This window comes from Phaethon lepturus, unplaced genomic scaffold, assembly GCF_000687285.1.
Source record: "Phaethon lepturus isolate BGI_N335 unplaced genomic scaffold, ASM68728v1 scaffold44104, whole genome shotgun sequence".
In the NCBI taxonomy this organism is placed as follows: domain Eukaryota; kingdom Metazoa; phylum Chordata; class Aves; order Phaethontiformes; family Phaethontidae; genus Phaethon; species Phaethon lepturus.
The window spans coordinates 1,709-29,056 of NW_010533440.1; the positions used below are offsets into that span (position 1 = coordinate 1,709).

Sequence of the window (27,348 nt, forward strand, 5' to 3'; positions counted from 1 at the left end):
GGCGGGCGGGCTTGCACTGCCTCCTCCTGCTCCGCATTGGCTCGCCAGGGCTAACGACAACTGCTCCAGTACAAGTGACGGGTTCTGTATTTACAGGGACGCTCACAAAAATCTGGCACCAGAACAAACCACGGCTAGCGACAGCAGCCGTGGGGCAACCATGTATGGCCTTGGGCAGAGCAGCAGCCCCAGCAGAGCCCTGCAGGGCCCCGGCGCCACCATCCAGCACCTGCTGCAGGCATCTGGAGGTCACGCTGCTCCGGCGGTCAGATGGGGCTGGGGCCGCGGCGCTGGGCAGGGGATGGCTCCCGCTGTTCCCTGGAGCGCTGGTGCATTTGGCCCAGCAAGGCCCCTGTCCTGCCTCATCACTGCAGGCAACCAGCTGTCCCTGGGGGCTCCAGTACAGGACGACACTGACCCTGCACACAGCTCCACACCTCCTCCTCGCCCAGCGTGGGGGCCTTGCGGCCTCTTCACCTTCTTGATGGAGGAGGAGCTGAAGGCTGACTCCCTTCACTTCCTCTGCTCCAAGAGGGAGATGGGAAACAAAAGAAAAACCAGGGTCAGCGGGTGGGAGCGCTCAGGTCACACGGAAAACACACCCGCCTGTCCCAGAGCCGGCCACAGGGCTCCGGCATCACACCTGGCAGTGCCCAATGGACCACCTGCTACCTGCTCAGCCGAAGGCAGAGCCAGGTACAGAAGGACAGAGCTCAGCCAGCAGTGACGAGGGGCTGGGGTGGCACCCTTGCCAGGGGATGTCACCTCCCTGACACGGACAGGGTTTTGCGATGATCATCTTTGCAGTGCAGGGCCCAGGAGTGATGCAGAGAAAGGGGCTGAGCTCTGCAACAACCCAGTGGGCCCAGGAGCCTCGACCAAACAAACTGGCATGCAACAAGCCCTAAGGAGCAGGGACTTGAGAGAGCGGCAGAGCAGCTCCGCGCTATAGCCAGCTGCACTGGGGTTGCTCGGCGCAGGACAGGGCAGAGCCTGGAAATGCTCCTCCACCATCCAGAGCAGCCATGAAGTGGTCCAGAGTGGAGCAGAAGGCTGACAGAGAACCACGGCTCCTCAAAACACCCACCTCTTTTCTGGGCAGTGCGCACCAATACATCTCAGGGAGACCGGCTGGCTTTGGTGAGCCTCACCCTTCACAGACAAGAGTTCAGGGCTGAACCTGGCCACAGGAAAGATGGGGCCATTTGCACCAAAGGGGGAACGTGACCCTAGCCATACCGCTGCACTCAGTGCAACTCCGTGCCAGGCGCTGCACAGATGCCCTGACCAAGAGCGTGGCAGGTGCAGCACCCAAAGCCGGGCTCTGTGCGCAGGGTGCCCAAGGCATACCGGAGCTGCCAGGTGCCCCATGCACTGGGTGCCGTAGGGACACATGGTGCCAGACCCCTGGGGGCCCAGCTGCACAGCGTGAGATCAGGTCCGCTTTGCGCAGCGCAAGGCAGGCAGCAGCGGAGATTGGCACTGCAGGGCGTGCACAGTGCATGGTGACTGCTGTGAGGTCCCCACTGTGCCCAGCCCTGCAGGCATCCCCCATCCCCAAAGGCCTGCAGAGCCACTGCCCCAGCCGGCAAGCACCTAGGGGATGGACAAGACAGCACTGACATGCTCTCCGAAACGAGTCAGGTCTGTCCAGCCCCACTCCTCCAACCCTGCCAGTCCCATACGCATGTGCTCCTGGCGGCAACATGCGTGGTGGGAGGCCCTGCTGCCTCCCCCAGTGGGAAGGCAGCCCCCAGTCCCCACTGGGCACTGGGCAGACAGCAAACAGAGCATGGAATTTGCACGGCTAAAAGTTAAATACAACACACACACGGATTTCGTCAGAGGCCCTGGCACGTCTGCCTTTGAGGGATCTGATTAACAGGGAAATAAAAGGGCCAGAGAACCCACACAGCAGTGTGAACAGATGCCCTATAAAAATCAAATACATGGTAATCAAGGGGACCGAAAGGTACATTTAAAAAAACAAAAACCCACCCTGGAAACAAAGGAGCTGGGCTTTGTGGCTTTCCTGGGAGAGCTGTGGAATTAATGGGGAAGAGCACATGTGTTTGATAATCTTTATATGGCAAAAGACCCATCTTTCAAATATGTCACAAATTCATATTAATCACCTTCCTATTGCCTTCTGTGGCACAGCTATTCCAGTTGCCTTGGGCAAAATGGGGAACTGTCTGGTTAAAAAAAATGTTTTACATTATAATTTACAAGAGCCTACAAGTCTAGTTTCTTTTAATGGAAAGAACGATTAAAAAAAGAGAGGAATATCTGTACACCCTGGTATATATACACTATATATATTAAAAAACATATATATATATATAAAAGACAGATATTGTAACTCCATCTGGAAAGAGAGAATGTTTGATCTTAACAATGTAACTTCTAGCTTTCAAACAGGCTCAGAAAACAAGAAGTCAGCAGGAGTTCAGATAAAGGAAGCTTAAAAGTCAAATAATTCTGACTCTGAACCCGAGACTTCTTAGACTCAGGGTCCTTTCCTTTACCCATTAATGGGCTGACTTGTGAGCTCAGGAACAAAGTGCTGCAATGTGAGGATTTCTGAGAGTCACTCATTACAGATCACTGAGTGGAGTCTGAGTTGCAGAAATCAAAGGATCCAATCTGGAGTAACTGGCTGAACTTCTGCTCGGAACTAATTTGTTCTGAGTTCGGCTCACCTTTCACCTCCCGAAGGCCCCGAGCAAAGTCCCTACCGGGGTCAGCGGCAGACAGCACTGGGGGGATCCCAGCTTGGCATTAGTGGTCAGCGAGGGGCACAGCCCCTAGCAGAGGGTGGATGGGCAGCCAGGGTAGGAGGGGTGTGGTGGACGCAGCAAGGCAGAACAGTGCCAGGCCTCCCGCTGCCGAGACAGGCAGACACTGCTCCTAACGGGATAAAACACCCTGCTGAGATGTCCCCAGGCCCCACTACTGTCCAAGGGGGCTGGGGGCAGCCTGCCATTGCCACAATCAGTATCTCAGAACCCTGCTCTGCCTTTGCCCATTCATGCCAATCCCTGTAAAGGAATCCAGCCATGCCAGGCACAACTGGGGAGTCAGGACTCCTAGCCCTATTCCTGGCTTTGCCACTCACTCCCTCCAACATCTGGAGCAAGATATCCTTCAGGGGAGCAGCTGGTTTGGAGGCTGAACTAATCCATACTTAATCCAACCTGTGGAGTGCCATGGACAGGCAGTGCTAGACAGCACAAAGGGATTCTCCAACTCAGAGGAATTTGAAGCAGGGAGATTAAATGATTCCCCCTGAGGGCCCCAGCAGCTCAGTGGCAAAGCATACACTTGAACTTGGGAGTTCAAGGCTGTCGTGGTGAGGTTAAACAGCTGAAGCAGCCTCAGCAAGGGGAAGGGCAAGGTGTCACCCACAAGCACCCAAGAAGCAAGGGAGGGAAAGGCTACTACAAAGCACCGCTGCGCTTTGCATGCCTCATGCTGTCCAGTGGACGGGCTGGATACACCCCAGCACACCACTTGCTCTACAGAGAGCTTGCTTGTTTGCACTACCAAAATTGCTACCCCTGCTGCAAGAACCCCAGGGTGGGGGAAAAGCACAGTGCTTGCAGGGGGAGGCTGCCTTCTCAGCGCCGTGTCCTGGGCCCACTGCCCCCCACGCTGTCCCCATCACATCAGGGCCTGGGACATGTCAGGGTTATCACTGTGCAGGGTGGGGACACATGCATGCACCCACCAGCCAAACAGCCATCAACTGCCCCAGCCACGCCACTTCTCAGAGCTGACCCCACATCTGAGGCCAATCTTCCAGAGGCCAATTTTAGCCATGAGGCTGAGCAAGAGGCACTGGGGCTGCTCCTGCCAGCTCTGGGCAGGGCCAGGAGCATCACCAACGCACAGCTTCCACTCAGCTCGGCCCATCCCTGGAAAAGCTGGTTGTGGGCCACAGGTCTCTCGCACCACCTCAGGACCCAGAACAGCAGGAAAGGCTCAGGGCAAGCACAATGCCAGGCCCTGCCTGGCTCTCCAAACATACCTGAGCCAGGCAGAACATGGTACAGCAGCCCCATTCCCCTCCTCTCCAAGATACCCCTCCAGCTGGGATGTAATTTTTCCCCCCTCAAAAGGTAGCATAAAATGGTCACAGTGTGAATGTGCTTGACCTTTTGTCTTGGACTAATCTAATTGTGTCGTCTTTGTGTAATCAGCCGGTAAAGGTCAGTGCTGTATTTAACATGGGGGCCCTTTAGGTACTGAATTTGCCTTGCAGTGAATTAACTTGATTATATTTCTTTCAAATATGTCAGAGACCAGGTCAGTTTAACCCTCTCTGTGCTGCCTGGGCCCACCCCTTTGTTTCCAGTTCCAGGAGGTGGCACTGAGGAACAACTTTGTCAGAAACACACACAGGGGCTCCAGCAGCTATGGCCGCTACCACCACCACCACCACCTCTCCCACCTTCCCCACAAGCAAAGTCTCAAGGGAGAGCAAGTGTGTTGTGAATCAGCCCAAAAAGTTTGCAAACCAGGACACTCAGGACCACAGGGAGGGGTGAGATTTCAGATTGAATGCAGCAGGGGGGAAAAAAAAATTCAGGAAACTCCTTTGCAAACATGAACCTGTCTCAATGGAACGTTTCCTTACGACTCCATATTGTCACAATCAAGTAGGACATTACTCAAGTCCAAATTAACGTGTCGCCTCCGCCATTGACAGAAAAGGTGTTCTCAATATCCTGCAATACATTACACATTTTAGAAAGCAAAGGTCTGTGCCACTACCGGGGGCAGTATGTCTGAGGCGTCGGGGATGCCACTGTGTGGAGACAGGCAGCTTCTATTAAGCAGTTCAGCTCAGCTGTGCCAGGGGACTGCACAGAGGGGAAAGCAACCTCACCTGATCCCCAGGCATACCCTTGGCCCTGAGGCAGAGGTGAGGGATTGGGCAGCCTGCCCTCATAGAGGCAGGGAGGAGAGGGCTTGTGATTTGCATCCTGCAGATGTACACGCACAGGACACTGTCACAGGGCTCGCAGTGTCAGAATCCCTAGGTCTGGCTTGCCCTTCTCGGCACAGGAAGTGGGGTATTAAAAACATCCCTTTGTTCGAACTTCAAACACCTCTCTCCTTCCCAAGGCTCCTGCTCCAGGGAGGGCTACTGCTTGACTCCAGGGACTTGGGCAGGTCATGGCTCATCATCTCAAGACTGCTTTCCCCACTCGCCTCCCTCTGCTGGGCAACCCTTACGGGGCTGTGTCTAGAAGGAAAATGCCTCAGGCCTGCAGCTGTACTGGTATCACTGTTGCTGCCTTAGTGCAAGCTCTCGTCACCCAAAGCCTTGCTGCTTTGGTCCACGGTGGCACCCACGTCAAGCCATCTGCCTGCATGCAGGATGTAGAAAGCCCTGCTGACCCCACCTGTAGCACCAAGAACACTGTCCAGCACAGGAGACAAGCCCAGAGAGCAGCACTGGGACTTGGGGGGGAACAGGCGTGCCATGCTCCCTTGGACACGCACGCCTGGAGGGACAGCAGGGCAGCATTCCCAGAGATTGTCAGGGCATCTGCGTCGGAGACCTGAGTGCTCCCTGTTCTGCCCCCGCAACCTTCCTTCTCACCGAGTTGGGGGTCAGTGGTGCTCCTACTACATCAATGATCTGGTCCTTGGCATCTCCCTTGCCCTCCTCGATGCCGAGCACTGCCTGGCCATCTGGATGGGCGCCTTCTGCACTGAGGGGGCCAATACTACCAGCTTTGGCCAGGGCCTCATAGCGGTGCCGTAACATCTGCAGTTCATATTCGCAGTTGGCAAAGGCTTGCTTCAGCTCATACAGCAGCACTAGGTCACTCCGCAGCTCATTGAACATCTGCACGATCTCCTCTGTGGGCATAGGGTTGAGATCTAGGGAGAAAAAGGGTATCTGTTAAACACCCAAACCTGCAACCCTACAAGAGAGGATCCCTAAACAGATCCTGGCTGCCCACTTCACTCCCACAAAGGTATGCCAGGAGTCTCACTCCCATCAAATGGTTCATTAGCAACCAGCATCCCTGAGGGTCAGAGACCTGAATTTGCAGGTTGTCCTTTGGCTCTGGCCAAGGACTAAGGGTGAACCTGCACAGTCCAGGACTCAGCAAGTGAAGGATGATGGAAGATGCAGTTTAGACCAGACAACTGAACCTTGCTACCCACCCAGGTCCTATGAAGGGAGCTCAGTCCTGAGAGCACGATATGTATGTTTTTGTAGAGCAGGAGTGGATAAGCAGGAACCCCCCCTTACCCTCATGGAAAGTGAGCTCTAAGAAGCACTCTCATCCTTTCCCAAGGCTTCCCTAGCAAGCAAAAACGATAACTCCCTTAGTTTTAAAGCAGGAAGGAGAAACCACCCTGGCTGAGCTGCTTTCACCAGCCACAGGAGGCCTTCAGAACTACATGCAGTCTCTGAGACAACATACCAAGCCATAAACCAGTCGGCCCAAAAAACTAACAAGAGTTAACAGAAGTCAGTGCTGGGAGCAGGCTCTGTAATCTCTTGTAAATCACCAGTAAGTCTTTTTTTTTTTTTTTCTTCCCCCTTTTTTTCTTTCAAAATCCCCCCAGCCACAGTGGGGGGGGTGAAGGGATCATCAGGTGTCTAATCAAGGGGCACTGCATGCTGGGACATGTAGTAGCCGCAAACTGTACCCACTGCACAGAGGGCAGCAGCTAGCCATGGGCTGCACTTCTTCCCCTCTAGCTCCGAGCGGGTATTGTAGATGTTAAGTGAACTCTTCTTTCTGCTGCTAAGACACTGGAGTTCAAGAGCGAGGGATGTGTGTTTACTCGCCTTTCAGCAGAGATGCTCCAGATTTTTACACAGCATGCAACCTATAAAGGGGGGATGAACAGTCCCAGACGCATTTTGGACTTGCCACCGTGAGCAGTAAATTAAGAGGAAACGAAGCTTGAAAGCAAGACAGGGCAGCCCTGAACAATGCGTGTGCCGTGGTCACTAACACACTTAGAAGTACCTCTCCCGGCAAGGCTGGGATTTGCCTTCCTAACACTGTGCTGCCTCTCTTGATGGTTAAAAAGGCCCAAACAAGAGAGAAACAAGGCTCTTCTAAAAGATTTTTCTACCGGGAGGAAAAAAAAAAAAAAAAACCCTGTGCATCTTGTTCTGGCTTTTACCCTCTCTTTTTTTTTTTTTAAACACATAAAATATTTTAAAAACCATTCACATACTGTTATTCAAGAAACTGGCTGTATTACTAGGGGAAAAAATAGCCCATCTCGAGAACAAAGGCTAGCTCTGTGTGTCTCTCTCTCTCTCTCGCGTGCCCCCTTTACTCACCTACTCCGAGTTCCATCAGCATCTGCTCCAGGGCTTTAATCTTCTTCTGTCCCACCGAGCTTGGCAGTTTCATCTGGAACACAAAGGTAACAGAGCCACACAGCTCAGAGATAGCCCTCACTCACAGCCGTCTAGTTCAAAAGGCAAGAGAGCTTTTCTTTTTATAGTGCAGGGGGAACAAAAAAAGAAAGGGAGAGAAAGGAAAAATCAAGTGGTAAGAGAGGGAGACAGGGGCTGAAAGTTTTCAGACTAGGTCCGAGGGCAGGTATTGAAAAGCCCGGTCGTGAGGGCTTTTATTTTCTCTCTCGTGTGTGTGCAAGACACGCTGTTTTACAGTTTCCATGTGTCACTGAATTAACAACAAAAGTTCTTCTTGGCTTCAAACCCTCTCCCGCAGTGCCCAGCCCATCAAAGGGCTCATTTACACAGCAGCTAATGTGCAATGCTGCCCTACTTTATTCGCTTTAGCCAGCCTGATTAGACTCATGCGCTAACAGACTCACTTCTCCTTTTACCTGCTGAGCCCCAGACCTGTGGGATTCATTTACAGAGCAGGCTTTATAACAAAGGGGAGAGACAGAGAGAGCACAGTTACTTGACTGGCAGAAGTGTGAACACACATTTACATCGGAGCTAAGGGGCTAGGTGAGAGAGGAAGCATCAGATGTGAGCTATGAAAGGGAACCAGAGCTGGCCAGGAGAGGAAGAATGCATACACTTAGCAGGGTCCTTCCTCTGCATTCATTTGGGCTCTAGCAGGAGTGCTAGCTGCTCAGACCAAGCATTTATTAGATTACAAGCAGCACAAACGCAGCTGGCACAATATGGCAAAGGGAACAGGTTTCCAAGCCCTGCGGATATATCCAAGAATGAATATAAACACTTTCTTTCCTCAGCAATGCTAGAAGACAGACCAGGAGAGAAATGATTCCCAACACCACAGTGTCAAACACCTTAGTGCACAGAGTTGTAGTCTGTCCCTCCATGTCCAACCCTGGGAAGGTGAGCCCACACCTCCACCTGGGAATGCTACCATGATGAGCCTTCCAGCCCAAGCTGCCCCGCAGGCTATTGAATAGCCAAGCAGTGAGAGCATCCTGCAGCCATCCTGCACACCACTTACTGATCAGTGGCCCCAACCTTGGCCAAACCAACCAGGAGACTGCAACACTGAGCTGGGAATGACCTGAAGGAAGACCCATTCTTTACTTCACCTTAAAACTGGCCCTGAGGTGAGCTCAAAGGGTCCTGTGGTCACCTTACTTCCCATAAGCCACAGGCTGAAGTTCCCCAAAACAGACAGCCCAATGTGAGCCTCCCAATAGGCCCATCTTTTCCACAGTGTTCACTGCCCTAACACAAAAATGACAACAAGAGACACCATCTGGAACTTCTTAATTCCTTTGAAGGCAAAAGCACTGCATGTACATATCCAAATGGTAAAAGCACCAACCTTAACTCAGCTATGGCTGAACACATCCCATCAGGAGCTCCTCAACCCCAGTGCAGGACCTGCTGGGAAAACCCACCTTCTCCACCACATCATTTCAACCAAGAAGCCAGAGCACAGATGCCACAGAGCACCCCAGGGGAATGGGCCTGTCACAGTATACACTAAGAAGCACATATTCTTTTTGCTAGGTATTAGGACCACAGTTAAGACTCCAGCAAAGTATCACGAAGACTATCAGGAAAAGATTTCTAGGAAACCAACCTGATCCAGGGGATCCAAAAGGAGCACTAGGGAAAGCGGAAAACCTGCTCTCGTGCAAAAAGCCAGCACTGGTAGGCACTAGAGGACACCTCTGTCCTTTTAACACTGATGTCTCTGGCTCAGAGCTGGGGTTTCTGCATAGCAGTGAATTTCAAAGACTGAATCTTTAAGCTTGACCACAAGATGATTGTTTTAGCAGACGAAAGGCTGCCAAAAGTATCAGGTATTTGGATATCATTCAAGTCTTTGATCTAGTCTTAACTTGAGTAGAACCTTACTAAAATAGGCTTTCCCAGGAGCTCCGCAGCACAGACTACCTGCACAGGCTCTGCTGAAAGGCAGCAGGCATGGGGAGAGCCCTAAGACAAGGCAGCACGCAGCACTGGGACAGGAGACTGTTCTGTTTATTTGCTGGATGCTATAAAGCTAGCAGAGGCATGCCACGGAAGGAAAGGTCACTTAGCACAGCTTAGCAGGAGACAGAATGGTTAGCCTGGAACATTGGGAAGACACTCCTGAGAGCAAGAGGTCTTGGTCCAGGGAACTGTTCTGCCCCGTGAGGAATCACACACAATATTTAAGATGAGCAAGGCACCCAGCTGTCTCATCCTGGGAAGATGCATGGGCTGACCTAGTCAGGCTGTGCTAGCCTTAACTTCTAGGAGACAAAGAGTTAACAGAGCCCAGCATCGCCTCATTGAAGACCTCTGGACACACAATACTTGTGTGATTATCAGAGCCCTGAGAGTCCATCTTCAAGCCTACCCCTAACATTGACATCACAGTCTTTCTAGGTAAAGGCAGGATTCCCTTCTGTCAAACACCTGCTGGCAAAAGCATGCTGGACTTCAGGAACACAGGACAAAAAATAAGAAAAGTTCACACTTGGCTAGGCTAGGTGGACAGACAAGAGGCCTTGTCTTGTTGGTTAGAAGAGTACAAGATTTTCTCCTGAGAGGCTTCCACTAGCTCAAGGAACTATTGGCAACACAAATGATTAACCTGGCAAAGCCTTCAACAGTAATGTTGTGTGTGTCTTGCTCACGTCCCACAGGAGTCTGGTCGATGAATACCAAGCCAAGGTCTTCACTGACACTCCTGAAGATTAGAGGATGGAGCAGGGAAAGGCAGGACAAATTAATTTCACTTCAAAGAAAGGAACACTAGAGATGCTCAGAAGGAGTGGGGCTGTGAGTTTAGTTTAAAAACACATCGATTAAGCTTCCTTTTAATTCAGGCAGGAGGATCTGGCCTGCAAACAGGAAGGCTTCATTGGTTTCTCAAAGCAAGAGTATATTTTAATTTTACCATCATTAAGAAAATGTTATGATTTATGTGGCTGCTGTCGGACTAATATCTTTAGAATTTAGCTGGCTAAGCCAATTCATCTCTGAGACTGATGAAGGCTGATTGCTCTCTATGCAAAATGTATTAAAACTAAATGAGCAGTCTATTACTCAAATGCTGCTGATAATGTGTTAGCCAGGGTCCGTTAGCTGGGCTGCCTGGCTGCAGGAGAGAAGCCTTCATACCCTATACGGCTCTGATAAGCCCAAGCTTACTTCAGCAAGGCCTTCTTTGTTTTCGTCTTTTAACTAGATGCCCAGAAATGCACCAGTGCTGGAAGTGGTGTATCACCTGCTCTCTTTCCTGAGGAAAGAGACAATCTGCAGGAACCACAGGTCCCAGCCCACAGAACAGCCCTCTGCCTCAAGATGTATGCACTGGGATATGTGGTTTCTGCAGGCCGTACCTCTGCGTTAATGAAAACGCCACTCAGCGCAATCTCATTGCTTACACCACAGCTCCTGGGATGTTCTCGGTGTTATCATGGATCGAATCCTCCACAGGGGCTGAGGAAAATTATGTTCTTCAGAGAACTCCAGCAAGCAACCACAGTTTCCGAGGTGAATGGCATTTGCCCTTTTCTTTCCTTCCTTATACTAGACTATTATTGTTATTTATTATCTTTAAAGTCCCCATATAATAATAATACCTCAGAAACAGATTGCTCCAGTCAGAAAACTGATTAGCCAGGATTTTTGAGGTTACTATATTTGGGATGCTCTTCTCCTTTGACAGCCTCTCCCTACAGCCCTTTTTGCAACACCAGCCTGTGCTTACAATTACACCAACGTCGCTTTTGATTTAAAGACTGCAATCCTTTGTCCTTGCTATAAACAACCTGCAGTAAACACACGAACTGCGTGTACTAAGAGAAAAATAAATAAAGAGCTACAGAAAATTGTGTGAATCAACACCATGAAGCCACAGTAGCCTACCTATGCAGAGAGAAGCCTCGTCTGATCCTGGGATACACAGCCTCTGCTGGCATGCACTTGGCCTGAGAGGCACAGAGGACGTCGGTACTGACCCGGTCTGCTGTCCCCTGAAGGAGGAGGGCACTGCTCGGGATTTGGGCCGTGCAGCTTAAATAGATGAACAGAGCATCCACCACACATTCACTGCAGGGGTTGAGAGACTGGGGTGGGAGGGTGGCCCCAAGCAGTTCGATTTCTATAGAGGGTCTCACCACGGAGTACCCTTGAGGTTTTGAATGATACAGGATTTTTATTTAATGTTTGAGACATTCCACTGACAAAACCTTGCTAATTCACACTAATGACTAGGAGACCTACTGCAAATTAATTGCTAATTGGCAAAATTCATTAAGTGAACAAACATGGTAAGAAATAATGGAAGATAAAGCCTCCCCAAACAGACTTGGTTCATTTATTTTTGTGGGCCAGTCAGTTTTCATGATTTATGCTAATAATTTTAAGCATAGTCAGAAATGCATTTGAGTATATTTTGGAAGAGTAATGAAGTTTAAGTAATAGCAGAGCTTGCAACACAGTCCCCTGTTACGTCTTAGAGCATCACCACCTGGCAGGTAGAGACTGTTGTGGAGATCTGCACTAGGAATGGGAGAAGTCTGCAGGATCTACATAGACAGATTCAGCTAGGTCCCATATGTGATTATATCTATGCGGTCATCTTAAGTGTCCTGCTCTCAATTTACCTCTTTCCTCATAAATGCTCAATTTCTGGTGCTCACAACTTCCCCCCAAAAAAAAATCCCACTTTTGTGCTGAAACCTTTTGTTTGGTCTCTCACCAAAATACAAGGTTTTTAAAATTAATCCATGGTTATTTGGATATTTCACATGTACCCTTCCTGATGCTGCACTTCATTTTACTTCAATTTTGAGACAACCTTTTCTTTAAACTCACCCTTCCCCAACCCTAAACAATATGACTGTCCTAAAACCATTAATCCTAAAAACTCCACACATCTGACCTGTGTTGGTACAGCTATAAACTGTGGTTTTATGCACCGGCACCAGCATTGTTGTTCAGCATTATAATACAGCTCACTGACATTGAAAACCACCTTCTTCGTGGATTTCAGCAGCAAGAAAACTTTCTCATTAGGCACTTTCTTCATGGATATCTTTAGAGTACTGAATTGCTTAGTGCGTTTCTGGGAAGGAGTGCTAAAGTTTCAGATGAATAATGTTTTTTGCATTTTCTGGTTTAAGATGGGGAAAGAAGGTCAACCTTTCCCCTGCTGCATGGCTCTACTCTGCAGGAGCGGACAGCCTCCATTTCTGCACAGTGCTAAGACCCAAGGAAGGAAAGAACCATATTAAGTACTTTAGGCTTAGAGCTCTGGAATTCAAAAAGCCCCGACAGAGAAGTTCAATTTCAGATACAAACGTGCACATTTCTGGAAATCTGAAGTGCTTAACTGCTTAGAACTAAAGTGCTACAACAAAAGGCAGATAGATAATTGCAATGGATATATGCAAAAGTTAGAAAAGTTTGAAATTGCACAGGTGTTCTCTGCCTCAATGAACATCCATGCTTTCCCCTGCCACAGCTTACAGCCGTGGACCCCATGTCTTAGGTCAGTGCCTGCTGATCTGCCAGACAGATAAAAATAGCCATACCACTACGCCATCTCTACTATGCTAGGTAACACGTTAAATACACAGCGATCACTCTAGAATGGCACATAACCATCAATTTGCTCCATCAACGAGGCTCAATGCTAAATAAGCCTATCTTTTAAGAAAACACTTCTATATTAACTTATGTAAATAGTTATTTCAGGGTTTTTTCAGACTGAAGTTAAACATACCTCACAAATTCCCAAATCAATCGTGCAAAAATATAAATTCTGTACTTGAATCCTCCTAGTAAATTAAACCAGTTTTACTTGTTAGAGGAATATACCTAGCAAAAGCTTTGTCAAGGATGAGGGAGGCCAAAAGATCCCAGAGAAGCACAGCACACTCAAGCATATGGCAACGTAGCAGCTCACTGATCCTATAAACATTAGTGCCTTGTTATGCATCTATAGCATCGACTCAAGGTCTAAAGCTAAGAGATACTTCCTAAAGAAACAAAAGGTCCTACAGCATCCGTGTCTCAGCATGGTGGGTTTTCACCAGTGCAGGTAACAAGGTCCTCACTGTTTTTATACTCTCCCAACCTTTTCCCCCTAGGAAGGGGATACCGATTGCTTTGACCCAGCACAAGTGGCCTAAGATGAGAATTACTTGGAATCCACACAAATGATGGCTGATATCTTAGTAAGAGTCAGCTTTCTTCCAGTTTGACACACAGGTTGTGACAAGAAATGAGACATCTGAGAAGACAAGAATAATTCACACCTTGCCAGGACTGCCTGCCATTTAGAAGATGGTCATCTTCTGGCAATCAAAGTACTATCTGCCATTTACCAATTTTGATATTTCCTTGCCCTTAAATACGCTGTGCTTTAAATACAGTGCAAGCCTGTAAACAAATGCAAAAGGACTACAGGAAGTGTTTGTGTAGAGAAAAACAGTAAAATATGTGGTGCAGAAGAAAGAACTGCACAGGACATTTTTACTGGAGGGTGTTTTATGTTGAAAGCACATTACCAGTGTGACACACATTTTGCTTTAGGAGATTTGTAGATTCCCAGATAGTTCTACCCCTGGCTTCTACATGCACGGAAACCAAGCTGAGACCTGTAGAGGTGGCTGCAGGAAATGGAAATGGCTGCAGCCTCTGAGCTGCATCTGACTGAAACAAATCAAGAGCACAGAAGAGTGTGCTACCATCACAGGGAGGGCCCTAGGACAGGCCACAGGAGGAAGAACTCCGAGGACAGTTTCACAGAGTACAAGAACATAAACTTCCAGATCAGACACAAACCCAAGAAACTGTAGAAAAACATGCATCTAGTCTTGAATTGATGTTGCCTTTCTCTTAAATAATTTAACTGAAACTACACTTACACAAATACAAAAAAAACAGAGCGACTATTTACACTCCAACTCATTACACTGGTTAAGCTAATGAAAGAAAAAAGTAATTTATATGGTGCTCTGCACAAGTTACATGCAATCAGATTACCTGGTGAATGACACCTAAGACTGTGTCACTACAAGCACACACAGGTGGTAAAAGCTTCTCAAATCAGTCCAGGACTGGCAGACAAAGGTCCCCAGGGCCTCGTACGGCACAGACACTATTTGGTGCCTGACAATTCAACAGAAGCAGCAACACAGAGTGTCCTTTCCTGAACTACAACTTATTTCCAAAGCCCACATTACTGTACCCAGAGTGCTCTCTTTATACCCGCGAGCCTACTAAGGCTCTGGTCCAGATGCTCTCCCACACCAAAGAGCTCCATGAAAAAGCTAATGGATGCATTTTCTTTCAGCAATTTAACATTAACTGCCTTTCAGTTTAGCTAAGAATGAGAATGGAGGAAGAGAAGTATTGGATTCACCTTCTCTAGTTCATTCAAGATTTTGTATCCTTTGCTTTCTCTTTAAAAATAAATACTCCAATATTTTCATCTTATTTCATTCTCCACAGGCAGGAGTTTGATTAGGAAATGCACCAGCACTCTCTTGGCCCTAATTAAAGGGCATGTAATACAACAAATAGATGGCAATGCCACAACATGAATTCGATCTAGCCTGCATCATTTGTTCATAACTTTTATTCACAGAAATGAGACTACTGCTTTCCTTCCACACCTCTGTCAGGCTCCCCATGGAAATTACTCTCATCCACTCTCTTGTAGAGTGCAAAACATACAACTTTGCTAATGAAAAATTGCTAGCAGAAGCAACAAGCACATCTCAGCTAACTAATCCATGGGATGTTCAGATCTGGAAACATAAACTTTCCCACCTAATAAGGGTGTGCTGATCTCCATCAGATTGATGCCAGGATGCCTTGGAGGGCAATCAATACAAAACAAATAAATAATTAATTGCTCCAAGTAATTAAATTTACCAAATCCAAATAAAAATAACTGATATTTTATGGAACTGCTTCCAAAGCTGAACCTCTGAAGGGACAGTATTGATCACAGGAGGACAGACAGATGTTTCACATGTTCACAGCCGATGAGGTCTGGGTTTGCATTAATGACAGGGAAGGAACAGAGCCAACAGCCTCTGATGCAGAGTAAACAGGTGGCGTGCTTGGCCATTTAATTGTGGGTCACATCAAACATGGAGAATAAACATGCCTAAACACATACATACAACCCCATCTTCCTCTAGAAATATCATTCACCTTGGAGCTGCAGTAAGCACTCAGTTCTCACTCCAAGAAAAAAAAAAACTGAAGAGAAAACTCACACACACACACATTCACCCCAGAACCACAGTAAATTCTTACTCATTAATCAGTGCTAAAAAAAATGCTCAGCAGGCTAGTAAATATTTAAAAGCCAGTGAGTATGAATATTTGAATCAATGCATACTAAAGCTGTGCTTGTAATTTTCCTTCCTTTACTTCTATTTTAACTCGCCCGACTGGTAAATTGCCTACAAGATCCCAGTTAGCAGATGGAGTCAGGCTGCTGGCTGGAAGCCTTTTCTGCGGGGAGGTGGTCAGTTTTGAATGACTAGGCTGGAGCATCCCTCAGTCCTTTCTGCAGACTGAGATCTCCACAAACTCCTTTTCATCCCAGTTTTGTTTCCAGATGAGACATCACTCAATCAATTCTCTTCCAGTTCCTTTGTTTCCAAACCAATGACAACAGAGCAAGGACACAGACTTACACCTCAACGTGCAGGAGTGGGGACAAGTATCCACTCTTTTCCATCCATCACCTTCCTTCTTAAAAGCACTGCTGCAGCAATTCAACAGCATTTACAAAATCATAACTTAAAATTCACAGATAAGGCCGTGAGAGAAGATGAGCAACTTAAAACACACTGAAGAGATGTTAAGTATGCCAAAGTCAAGCGCTCTGAACACAATAAAGTCAAAAGACAAAGGTTAAACTTAAAAGAAAGACAAACATGACACAGTACAGAAACACTGTGGTGAATTCAAAACAAACTCAGCTGTGCCCTACAGAAACACACGATGCCTAGATCACAAACATGCAGTTATTGTTGGTTTGTCTGGGTCCTGGAAAAGATTCAAGTTCAATAGCTCCCATTCTCCTTTCCTTCAGGCAGATCCTCAGCAAAGCTTTCCTTCCTCATAGTTCCCCGCTTTCCCTTTAGTCTCTTCCTCTCCTTTCCCCGTACAAATTCCCTACCCATCTCTCATTTCCTCTGGCTCTTTGGCTGTTCACCCTTTCAGCTGACCAGACCTGGTGTAACAGGAAGTTTTCCAGAAGTAATGCTTCAGATTAATAATGCATTTCTGGAGTTATTTTCATAACACTGTTTTACTAACAGCAAAGGCAAAGGTCTAAAATTCCTTTTCAAGAAACCCATGAAAGGCTTACCCCCTTCCAAAACATCTGTTACTGCCTCCCATTCTCAGTGGCACCAAGGCAATACACTGCCTTGAATTAAGACGAAGCTTTTCATAATTCCCAGCTTCCTACTGCCTTAGAGAAACTTGCAGCCTGTGCTGTCAGGAGGCAGAGGGGAAATCCCATGCAGAGCAAGGGCACAGGGGCTGTGGCCTTCTTTGCCTGTGGCCACAGCCCCATGGAGAACAATGGGAGACTGAAGCCACTGTGATAGAAGACAGCTTGTCGAACTCACTGGAGAAGATTACTCTTCAGCGTCTGCTGAAGGAGAAACTTTCAGCTATGAAGAATAATGGCCGTAAGTGACCGTAATGACCGTAATCCTAGGGGGAAAAAAAAAAAAAAGTCTTCAAATTCAGCCTGTGCATAAGATTTTGTAAGCTTTAACAACAGGGGGAATTTGAAAAGCCAGGACTATTGTCATAAAAAATACTGGGAACAAATTAAGTTGAATATCGATTGTTAACTTTTTCTTCAAGGACTCATTTCTATAAATTAATTTTAACTCAAGTTCTCAGACTAATTGTAAATCCTCAGGGAAAAAAAAAAGAATCTCTCTAATCAAAGAGTAAGTGCTATTATCCTGGGGATGATATGGTACATTTTTCAGACGTGACAGAGGTTGAGTCCCTAATATCAGTGCAAAATCCAACTTCACCTAACTATGAAGGCGTAAATGACGGTAGCAAAGTACAAAATAAAGGAGGACAATAGAAGCCTTTAGGTGCGGAAACCTTTAGGTCCTCAGGCAAAAGAACTTACTGCAGGATGTCACAAGCCTTTAGAAATCATTTTCCAACGGGGTCAGGCAAAACATCTTATGCTGGATGTTGCCAGAGTATGAGTTTCCAGCACAGCATCCCAATTCCTCACGTAGTCCTAGTCGGCTCCCATCCTTATCAATTCCATACCACTGGTATGTAGAGGGTTTGCCACATAAATTCCACAAGTGAAATAATTTGGATTAGCATGGATTGTCAGCTCCATATCACTTAGCACTTCAGCAACTCTTACAGTTCAAAAGGCCTGTACTGACCTCATGTAATTAATTCACCCCATCACTCATTTGTGAAGCAAGTGAGTCTATTAGCTCCCATTTTAAAAAAAGGAAAGACTTGAATAAGGAAGCCAGGTGACTGGCTAAAAGCCACAAATTAATTCATTTTGCTGGGTTGGAGGCAGGTTTCACATTTCCAAGCAACAAAGTGTTGTTTTTTCAACTAGATCTGTGATTTGCAATCTTTTTCAATTCACAATCCACTGGTACTTCTAATAACAGCATTTATCTCCTTAAAATTTTCAAGCAGAGCATAGAAAGTTGCTCTAGGTCATCCCAGGAGCTTGGATACTGCAGGCTGAAAGTTGCTGCATCAGACTGCCATGCATCAGCTTATCACTGCATTTTGTGAGCATTAAAGAGAACAGGGAGAAGCATGTAGCACCCATTTCACAAAGGCTAAGATTTGAATTGCCTGTTTGGCAGACAAAAAGGCTGCTGGCTTTGCCAAATGGTTCTATCACTGATAGGTTATTGCTTAGCTTCTCTTTCAGAGGGGATAAAAATAGACAATATCAACCGTCACTTACTAGTTTTCAAAATCCAAATCAATCTCCATAAATTACTCTATTTATCTTGGTGCTGGAGAACACATCTGCCACGTCTCCATAAATCTCAAACACATGCACTGCAGTCTTGCCTGTCACCTGCTTGTGACTTCCTCAAGGCTGTAGCCCCTCATTCAAACAGGTAGCCTGCAGATGGTGGTACTTGTATGCTAAAGGGGTCCCCCAGCTATGACCATGCTGAGGTATATCGCCTCTAACGTGCACATGCGCCCATACATCGAAGCAGCATGATCCCAAACGCATTTCTACTAACAGCCCCAGGGTGTTCCCAGCAAAATGTGAAACTATTCTGCCAACAGAAGAACATCCCATAAAACAGCCTTTAAAACTGACCTAAAAATGACTATGCCAAGTGAGGGTACCAGGCAAGGAACCTACTTCTCCACTTTTGCTACAATAAAGCAACTAAAGTTATTTTATTTGGCTAGGGGAAAAAAAAAAAAAAAAAAAAAGCGCACTTGTACTGGGCAAACAGGATTTTGCTATCAAAACCCCTCTGAAAACATTCAGTCGACCAGGCAAGTTTAACTTACTTGCTACCCCAAAACTTGCCACTAAGAGACACACGTCAAGTGTCGAGAACAAGAGGAGATGGCCTCAAGTTGCATCAGGGGAGGTTTAGACTAGGTATCAGGAAAAATTTCTTTACTGAGAGAGTGGTCAAACATTGGAACAGGCTGCCCAGGGAAGTGGTGGAGTCACCATCACTGGAAGTATTCAAAAAACGTGTAGACGTTGCACTTTGGGACATGGTTTAGTGGGCATGGTGGTGTTGGTTTAATGGGCATGGTGGTGTTGGTTTAATGGTTGGACTTGATGATCTTAAAGGTCTTTTCCAACCTTAATGATTCTGTGATTCTGTGAAGTCTTGCTGATAAAACAGCAAGTAAGTTTTTTCTCAGGGATGTCTGTGCAACTGAATGAACAAAGGGGCTCTTCCCCAAAATATCTTCTGAAGATAATGGAAATAGGAAGGCTAAAATTTGTATGCATTTATGTGGGTTTTTTAAGACACAATCTGAACATCCAGCTCTTACAAGCACCTCTCACCTATTAACACACGTGCTCTGTGAGCTCTGTTTGGACTAGACAGCTCCATTTGGGTCTGTCACATGTGTCTAACAGCAGAGTGGGCACACCAGTAACAAACATGGTTCAGTGAGCATGGTGGTGTTGGGCTGATGGTTGGACTTGATGATCTTAAAGGTCTTTTCCAACCTTAATGATTCTGTGTACAACACCAGCAAGTTCAGGTGCCCCTGCAAGGCAATGAGCTGCCTTTCACAGAGCCAGTATTCCAGGTTTCTGAGTCTCCACATTTATGGAATTCCTTTCTTATTTTAGAGGCAAGAACTTGATTTTTCTTTAGCTATAAAAGGAGAACAGATGAGGAGACAGACAAGCAGACTGAAAGACATTAACAGAGGTCCCAAGGGACCAGGACAAAAGCCTACCCTCTGGCTTCGCAGCGTGACACCTGCAGATTTGAAGTCAGGAAACTTGATGCCAGCAGTCTCAGGAACAGCCTGAAAGAGATCGAAACAGGATGTGTTCATGGAGGAAACACAAGATTTCATACAGAGACTATGTGAAGGGGAAACACTGTTTCCTATGACAGAGAACCACCTGCCACAGCCACATGTCAGAGCTGAGGCAAGAGGAAAATCCCAAGCAATGGGATTCAGTGGGAAAATCCCAAGAAATTCGCTGAGAAAAATACTCCAGTTCAAGGTATCTTTTGAGAGCTCAAGCATTTTTGGTTGGTTGGTTTAAACTCACTGCTCTGCACACAGCCTTACACCCATCCACACAAGCATAAACCCTAACCCGAAATGGTACTCCTTATACTAACATATGCATATTTGCCCAATTTCACTGATCAACAGAGCCCAGGACTTCCCTAAATCTTGGCTTTTGACTGCAAGTCCTCTAAGGAATGAGCTAAGAAACCTCTGATCTGTACAAACATGAGCCCACTAACAAGGATGTAAGGACTGCACCCCTCCAAGGCGGCCTGCTGTTTATACACGTTTTGCCATTTGTCCACTCATTAGACAGTTTTCTTTCTTCCCCACTTCACATTTTAAGCATAGTAATACAAGGCGGCAAACTTCTAATGCTGCTGCTAGACAGTAGACCATTTAGTTGCATTTCAACAAAATGGAAAAAAAAATAAATGCAATCCCATAAAAATCTGTACTGCTGAGCAAAGCACAAGGTAAGCAAACTTTTAAATTATTAAACCAGGTTATCAGCAGGGCCCTGTGCACTGAATGGTTTGGGGTCCCTTGAATGGATCAGCGATACTTATGATTCAGTCTAAGAATAGCCACAATCTCTGCAAAATGCATGCTCAATCACACTTTTCCAAAAGTAAGTCACCTCAAATCTAATTTCTTTGGAGACAGTGTTCGCCTTGCTGCTCCCACATTTCTCTACAGAGAGGCCCTGCAGCTTGCTCTTTGTTCATTACAGACAGGGCTGAGACAACCAGGGTTGCCCCAAGATCATAAGATGCTGAAGGACAGTGACTCAATTCCTCAAGTTCCCTGCCAATGACTCTCACATCTCTATCTGCTATCTCTAAGTCTTGGTCTTGAGATGGCTCCTTGCAAACCACTCCGCGTGGCCAAGCATTAAGATTTTTTTCAGTTATCTGTGCTCGGTCCAATAAACAGAGACCCCAGGAAGAGTATTTTCTAACTACCAATGGCGCTCATGAACTTGTAGGGATCACTTTGATCTTTGGTAGGATGTAGCTTCCCTGCTTGCATTATTAGAGACAAAGGCGGCTGCAATCAAAAACCTCTCTGCTTCCTTTAGATGAAGGCTGGCTTTCAGACTCTCCAAACTCTGCCCCCCAGCCTGTTGCTGAACACCCTGATACAAGCAGTGAGGGTAAATCAGCATCATTGGCTTAGCTGAGACAGCTCTGACTGCGCTCAGCACATAAGCAATTAAATGGGTTCTTTTGCCTTGTGTGCCTGTACATGCTGTAAACGCTTCAACCTCAATTGACTCTTTGGTAAATGATTTTCCTTTGTTGAAATGATGCTGATGCAGCTCCCGATTCAAATTCTTAGTTAAAATGCAATTTTTTTCTTAACATTTCCCAGCTATAGTTGGTAATTGACTCCTAATGGACTCTGTCATGGTTGAAATGATGCTAGTGCAACAACAGAAACTGCTTCTCTGCCCACCCTGGCGTGCCTATCCACTACATGCCTGTAGACAGGCACCAGCCAACAGGCAATATTTAGGACTGGACTCCCTCACCTTGGCATCCTTGGCATCTTTCCAGACCCATTCTCCATCACCATCCTTTTTGCATTACCACCACCACCGAGCTGCTTTCTTCAGAGGAAAATACGCCAGCCATGGTTGAGCTTTACCAGATCAACCCTCAAGGGAATTCAATGCACAAGGTGCCCAGTGATATTACAATAATTACATAGAGGAGTGGGGGTGAAACCAAAACAACGTTTTAAGGAGGTGGTGGCCGTTAGGCACACTTCATCAAGCAGTAAGTGTCTAGCATTCACTGCTTCTCTCCCCTCCCTGCACAGACCTTTTTGGAGGACAATGGCACAAGTGCTCTCTGTTCACAAGGTGGAAGGACAGGAATTCCCAGGGACTCACTGGAAACATCTGAGATTTTGTGACAGCCCTTTCCGGCTGATGGTGCTAAATTTAGTTCAGCCCACACTGTCCTCTTTCCAGAAAGGGAAATTGAGGTAACATCAAATGTGAATTGAAACCTGTGTTCTGGGCTCCTTAGACTTTAGCTCAGCTCAAGGAGAAGTAAGAAGCAATAGCTCCCAGAATGCCAGAGTCCCTCAGCAGGGCTGCTCTGATCACAGCTGAGGATCAAGAGAAGGGCATGCACTGAGCTTGGGGAGACACTGATGAGACCCAGAGCTGGGGAAGGAAAGGGAAACCTAGACTAGAAAAAGGCAGCAGGTGAAAGACAACAGGTTTGTGAGACAACCCTACACAGCAGTACTGGAATACACTTGGGAAAAGCAGGGAGACAGATGCTTCTCCCTGCCATGAAGCACGAATGTCTGGTATAATTTCATCCCATTTCTCAGGGAGGAAAAGGGAAACAGGACTTATACCAGCATTTCTCAAATGGAAGAGAGACAGAGAACACAGCAGAGGACTCTGACAGTGGCTGCCTTAGACCAATCTGCCTTCCAAAAGACATAACCGAAAAAGCATCTGCCAGAAAGCAGCCAGCAGCTACTCCCCCGCAAAAAATTGAGGGCCTGATCCCAATAGGATTTCTGAAGGAAACATGTTACCCAGCCAGAGCATAAGCGGGGCAGGGGGGTGGGGGGGGAGGGAAGAGAGAAATGTTTACAGGCTTCTCCGTCTCCTTCTTCTGTGGCAGCTTCTTCTTGGGAGCCTTGCGCTCGGCACGTCTCTGTTCAGTGGTGGTGTCAGCAGCTGTGATGAGCTTCTGCAGGTCTTGGGTTCTCTTTTCTCTCTCTTTCTTTCTGGTTTCAATTTTGCGGAGCTCTTGGATGAGGTATTCTTCTTCTGCCACCTGCAGACCAGAGCACGTAAAAGGCAATCAGAGCAGCAGAGGCAGCCTAGCAAGGCAAGGGGGCCATCTACAGGTAACGGCTCTGCTCTGGGCCAGCTTGGGAATGACTTTAACCTCCCCTGCCTAATATCTTGGATTTGCAGAGCACATTATGCTCCACAGCCTCACCCTGCATCCATGGCAATGCCAGTCTAGAAACTGTTAGGTACTGAATCGAAAGGGCCTCAAGTTGCACTAGGGGAGGTCTAGACTAGGTATCAGGAAAAATTTCTTTACTGAGAGAGTGGTCAAACATTGGAACAGGCTGCCCAGGGAGGTGGTGGAGTCACCATCACTGGAAGTATTCAAAAAACGTGTAGACAGGATATGGTTTAATGGGCATGGTGGTGTTGGGTTGATGGTTGGACCTGATGATCTTAAAGGTCTTTTCCAATCTTGATGATTTTGTGATTCTGTATCACAACATCCATGAGGCACCCTTCAGCAGCATCCATAAATGATTAATCCCACTTCCAGACAAAGGGAGCAAGTTCTCAGAAGAGTAAAAAATGCCAAATATACTGTAGTTGCTAATGAAGTGTTGTGAAAAGCTAGCTCCCCTTCCCAGACATAGCATGTAGAACCTAGAGCAGCTATGTCTCGTACCAGCACACCTGTCAATGTAGGAAGGACAAGCAGAGTCATTACACATACTAACTTGTCATTAGAGGGAACTACCAACAGAAAGGGATCTCTCCCCCAGCCTTTGACGGACACACAGTTCCTTAACCTCCAAACCCTGAGACTGTTACAGAGCTTCAACAAAGAGGAGAACTAAACATGCAGATTTACAGTCTTTTATGTTTTCTGGCAAGATTTTTACTCTCAAGGAAGTAATTTTCTCCCCATGGGACTCTGAGACTCATAAGAGAGGGATCAGGGACATTGATCTGAGAATTTGTTTCTATCAGAGGACTAGTATAGTAAGTGTCACAGAGGTGGTGTTGGCAGTTACCAGAGACCATAACTCTGCTCACCTAGCCCTCTCTCCTCTATAGTCAGATTTCTCAGTTACTGACCTTTTGTATCCTTTAAAATGACACAAATTCAACAACAAAAGCAGTACTTAGATGTTGTTCTTTTCTTGTCGAGTCTTTATTTCCCTTTCCCACCCTCTGGCCTATTTCATCCACCTACTGATTCAACTTATCATAAATCTTTTGTAGCAGTGATGCTCTCTTCCCCAAGTTACCTGCTCTGGTGTCCTATTGTACAGCCTTTCCAGTTGTTCCTTCCTTCGCCTCTCATGGCCAGCATCAAAGACTGGGATCTTCAGGTCTGTGCCTGGAGCTGCACGAATATTAGCCAGCTTGGCACAGATGTGATAATATCGTTCCTTCAGGTCCTCCACTGATCTTTTCTGTGGAAGACATCACAGGAGGACAACATTATGGAAGAACCAAGCAGATCCTTGTGCAGTAGCCAGCTAAGGACCACTGGCTGAAGGATGTCGGATAGGGTATAAGATACAGTGCCTGGGAGTAAGATCAGCAGGGAGCCTTGCCAGTCCCAGTGCAACCACAGGGAAGGGCAAGTTTCTCAGTGAACCATGTGAATTAACTATCATGGGTTCACAGCTACTGCTTTAAAAATGCCCACCAGAGGGTCCAACAATACAGCCGAGGGTTAGAGACAAAATAGCAGTGAAGCACTCCCAGATGGAAGGATGCAAGGATAGTTGTCTCAAGAGGAGAAAACCTGCAAACAGGAAACTGTGACAAACACACAGGAGGTCGTCTCTGAGCTGCTCCAGACAATGGCCATTCAAACCATAAACAAGAAGGTATCGGCTCCAACCTTTCACTACCCATCATTATACATAGAGTCTGAGCTGTGTTCCCTTACTCCAAGCACCAAAGGTGTCTGGGCTGCCCAGCTGGGCAGACTCTTATTATTTCACTTTACTACAGGCTCTTCACATGAGCATTTCAGAGGACAACAAAAAGCTCCAGCATTTGGAGCTGTTCTGTAAGAGTCACAACATTCCCCGGTGTCACCAGGAGGCATGGAACCAGCAGTTACAGGAGATTTACAATCATGACACCAAGGTTGCATCTTCAGACCACTGATGGTCCCAGCTTCACAGCAGAGATGACAGAAACCTGCACCAGGTCAGACCACAAGTCAAGAGCAGGGAAAAATCCCAATCCCCAGGGACCGTTAACAGATCCTTCTCCCAGGGCACAGACTGGAATCCAGGACAAGGACACCTGTCCTGCTCAACTAAACAAACTCCACAGCTAGCTTATCTTCAAGGAACAATGAGTTGTTCTCCTGACAGGGGTAAACCTAACTTTCTAATAAAACACAACAGGGAATAAGCACAAGTCACAGTGGATTTAATTACAAGCAAAGCAAGCAGCAATGCCCTGTGCTGGAAATTCAATATTCCTTGCTGCCAATAATTCATTATTTTCCCCTAATTAAGTTGATATAAAGGGTAATTTGGTCTTTGCAGTGCAGCAAGCCCTGCACGTGCCGTAGCAGCAGGTTGCTAGCAGCACCTTGGCCCCTGGGACTCACCTTGAACTGCTGGTGATCATAGCGGTCATGAATCACCACGAAGCGCAGATCAAAACGCCGAGCCAGGTCAAAAAGGTGGTCTGTCTCAGCTTTGGTCCACGCATCATCATGGAGATACATCTGGTACTCCTGCTCCGAGTACACAGGTACCTGCACCGTCTATGCAGAGACAAGAAAAACATGGTATCTCTCCTGTTACTCTCTGCCCTTCTCACTGCCAGCTGGTAACGGCCGAGATACTTGAGCCAAGAGCAAGAACAGCATACTGACAGGAGGGGGCTGCCAGGACCCTGAGTAATGGGTTCTGGTAGGAAACATGACAAGCAGGCAGAGGACTTGCTAAGGAGCAATGTGTGATCTCAGGGCCACACACATGACCTTCTGGGCAGCCCACCAGGAACTCGCCTGGGAGGCTGAAACCTATTTCAGGTGGCTGACATAGGCAGAAGTCAGCAACCCACATCCTGACAATACGTTTCAAATTTATCAGGCTAACACAACAGTGAAACCAAGGTTCAGGCAGCCTCCCTGCATTCCTCCCATATAGCAGCATCAGTACCTTGACATAAACTGCTCTGGCAGTCGACTCTTTACTTGGGCTGGGACACTCTCACTCGTATGGGAAGAACGGGAAAGGCAAGGAGCCTTTACCGCACCTTCTACTTTGATACACAACCCACTTCTTCCATGTTTGGTGCAGACAGTGCCATGAAGATCTGAAAGGCTGCATGCTGTATAATTGAGGGCCATGAACCTGGCAAACAACTTTGTCCCTCCTTCCTCATCCACCCTTTCTCCAGCAGAGCCACAGGGACAAATGACAGGCCAAATCAGAGTGTCCCAGGTGCCTAAAAGGCCAAACCCACACCACTGTCCTCAGCCTGGAACTGCTCTGCAAAGGCTCTATCCAGAACACAAGTGTCACATGAGTACTAAAGGAACAGTAAAAATACGGTATTAGGGGAAGTCCTAGTACATGGTAAAGCAGAAGTGCAAACAAGCCTGTGCTTTCCTCCTTTACCCCCTTCCCACCACTCCTGCAGTGGAACTCTGCTCAGCCTGAGGAAGCCCAGTCACCAGAAGAAAACACCATGTGCATGCGAGCAGCACACATGCTTCAACACCTCTATTCCTTCCTGAGTCCTACAAGAGAAAAACCATCCTCATGAACTCCATATAGCTCAGAGGAGCATTTGTGAGCCTCTAAATAACAGCCTCCTTAGGTCTACTGCCCTTCTTTCATCACTTTGACACAGAAGCTTAAACGTGAAGCATATCCCTTTGGGATGCACTGCAGCTCAACCTTCAGGTACGACTTCCACCAGAAGAAGAGCCAACCTACTAGACACTGTAAGGATGTCCAACATTTCTAGAGTAACAGATATACATGAAAAGAGCCGGCAGGGCCTTCTGCAGTGGATGGAAGGAAAGTGGCAGATGCCTGATCAGAGAAGAGAATGGGACAAGAGCAAAGAGTAGTCACCAAAACACTTCCTCAGCCCCACTCACAGCTGCTCAGCTGAGAATTGCTCAGTAGTGAGAAGGTAGGAACTCATCAGATAGAAACATCTAGCCAACCATGGCATGACTGTAAGTTCAAATACAATGTAGCCATGAAGATGCAAATGTGGTCCCCAGGGAGGGATTTCCAGCAGAAACTGGCAGGATTTCAGTTGCACAAGATGACTTTGGCAGGAATAGCAACTACAACTCTACTGATCCCTGTTCAGGAAAGATGAACTGAAATGGGAACAACTACAGAGAAGAGCAACGAGGATGAGT

At 47.0% G+C, this 27,348-nt stretch overlaps 1 protein-coding gene across 1 annotated transcript in view; it reads right to left on the minus strand.

Moving 5' to 3' along the window:
- Positions 1 to 513: 513 nt before the first annotated feature.
- The window catches only part of DMAP1 (DNA methyltransferase 1 associated protein 1), a 33,409-nt gene continuing 6,574 nt past the window's right edge, over positions 514 to 27,348 (minus strand). Inside the window, exons 4-10 of the mRNA XM_010285179.1 lie at positions 25,567 to 25,725; positions 24,236 to 24,403; positions 22,819 to 23,004; positions 19,910 to 19,981; positions 7,328 to 7,400; positions 5,612 to 5,895; positions 514 to 522 (exon numbers count right to left, since the gene is read on the minus strand). Of these exons, the coding sequence (XP_010283481.1) occupies positions 514 to 522; positions 5,612 to 5,895; positions 7,328 to 7,400; positions 19,910 to 19,981; positions 22,819 to 23,004; positions 24,236 to 24,403; positions 25,567 to 25,725 (951 nt within the window). The remainder of the gene's footprint in view (positions 523 to 5,611; positions 5,896 to 7,327; positions 7,401 to 19,909; positions 19,982 to 22,818; positions 23,005 to 24,235; positions 24,404 to 25,566; positions 25,726 to 27,348) is intronic.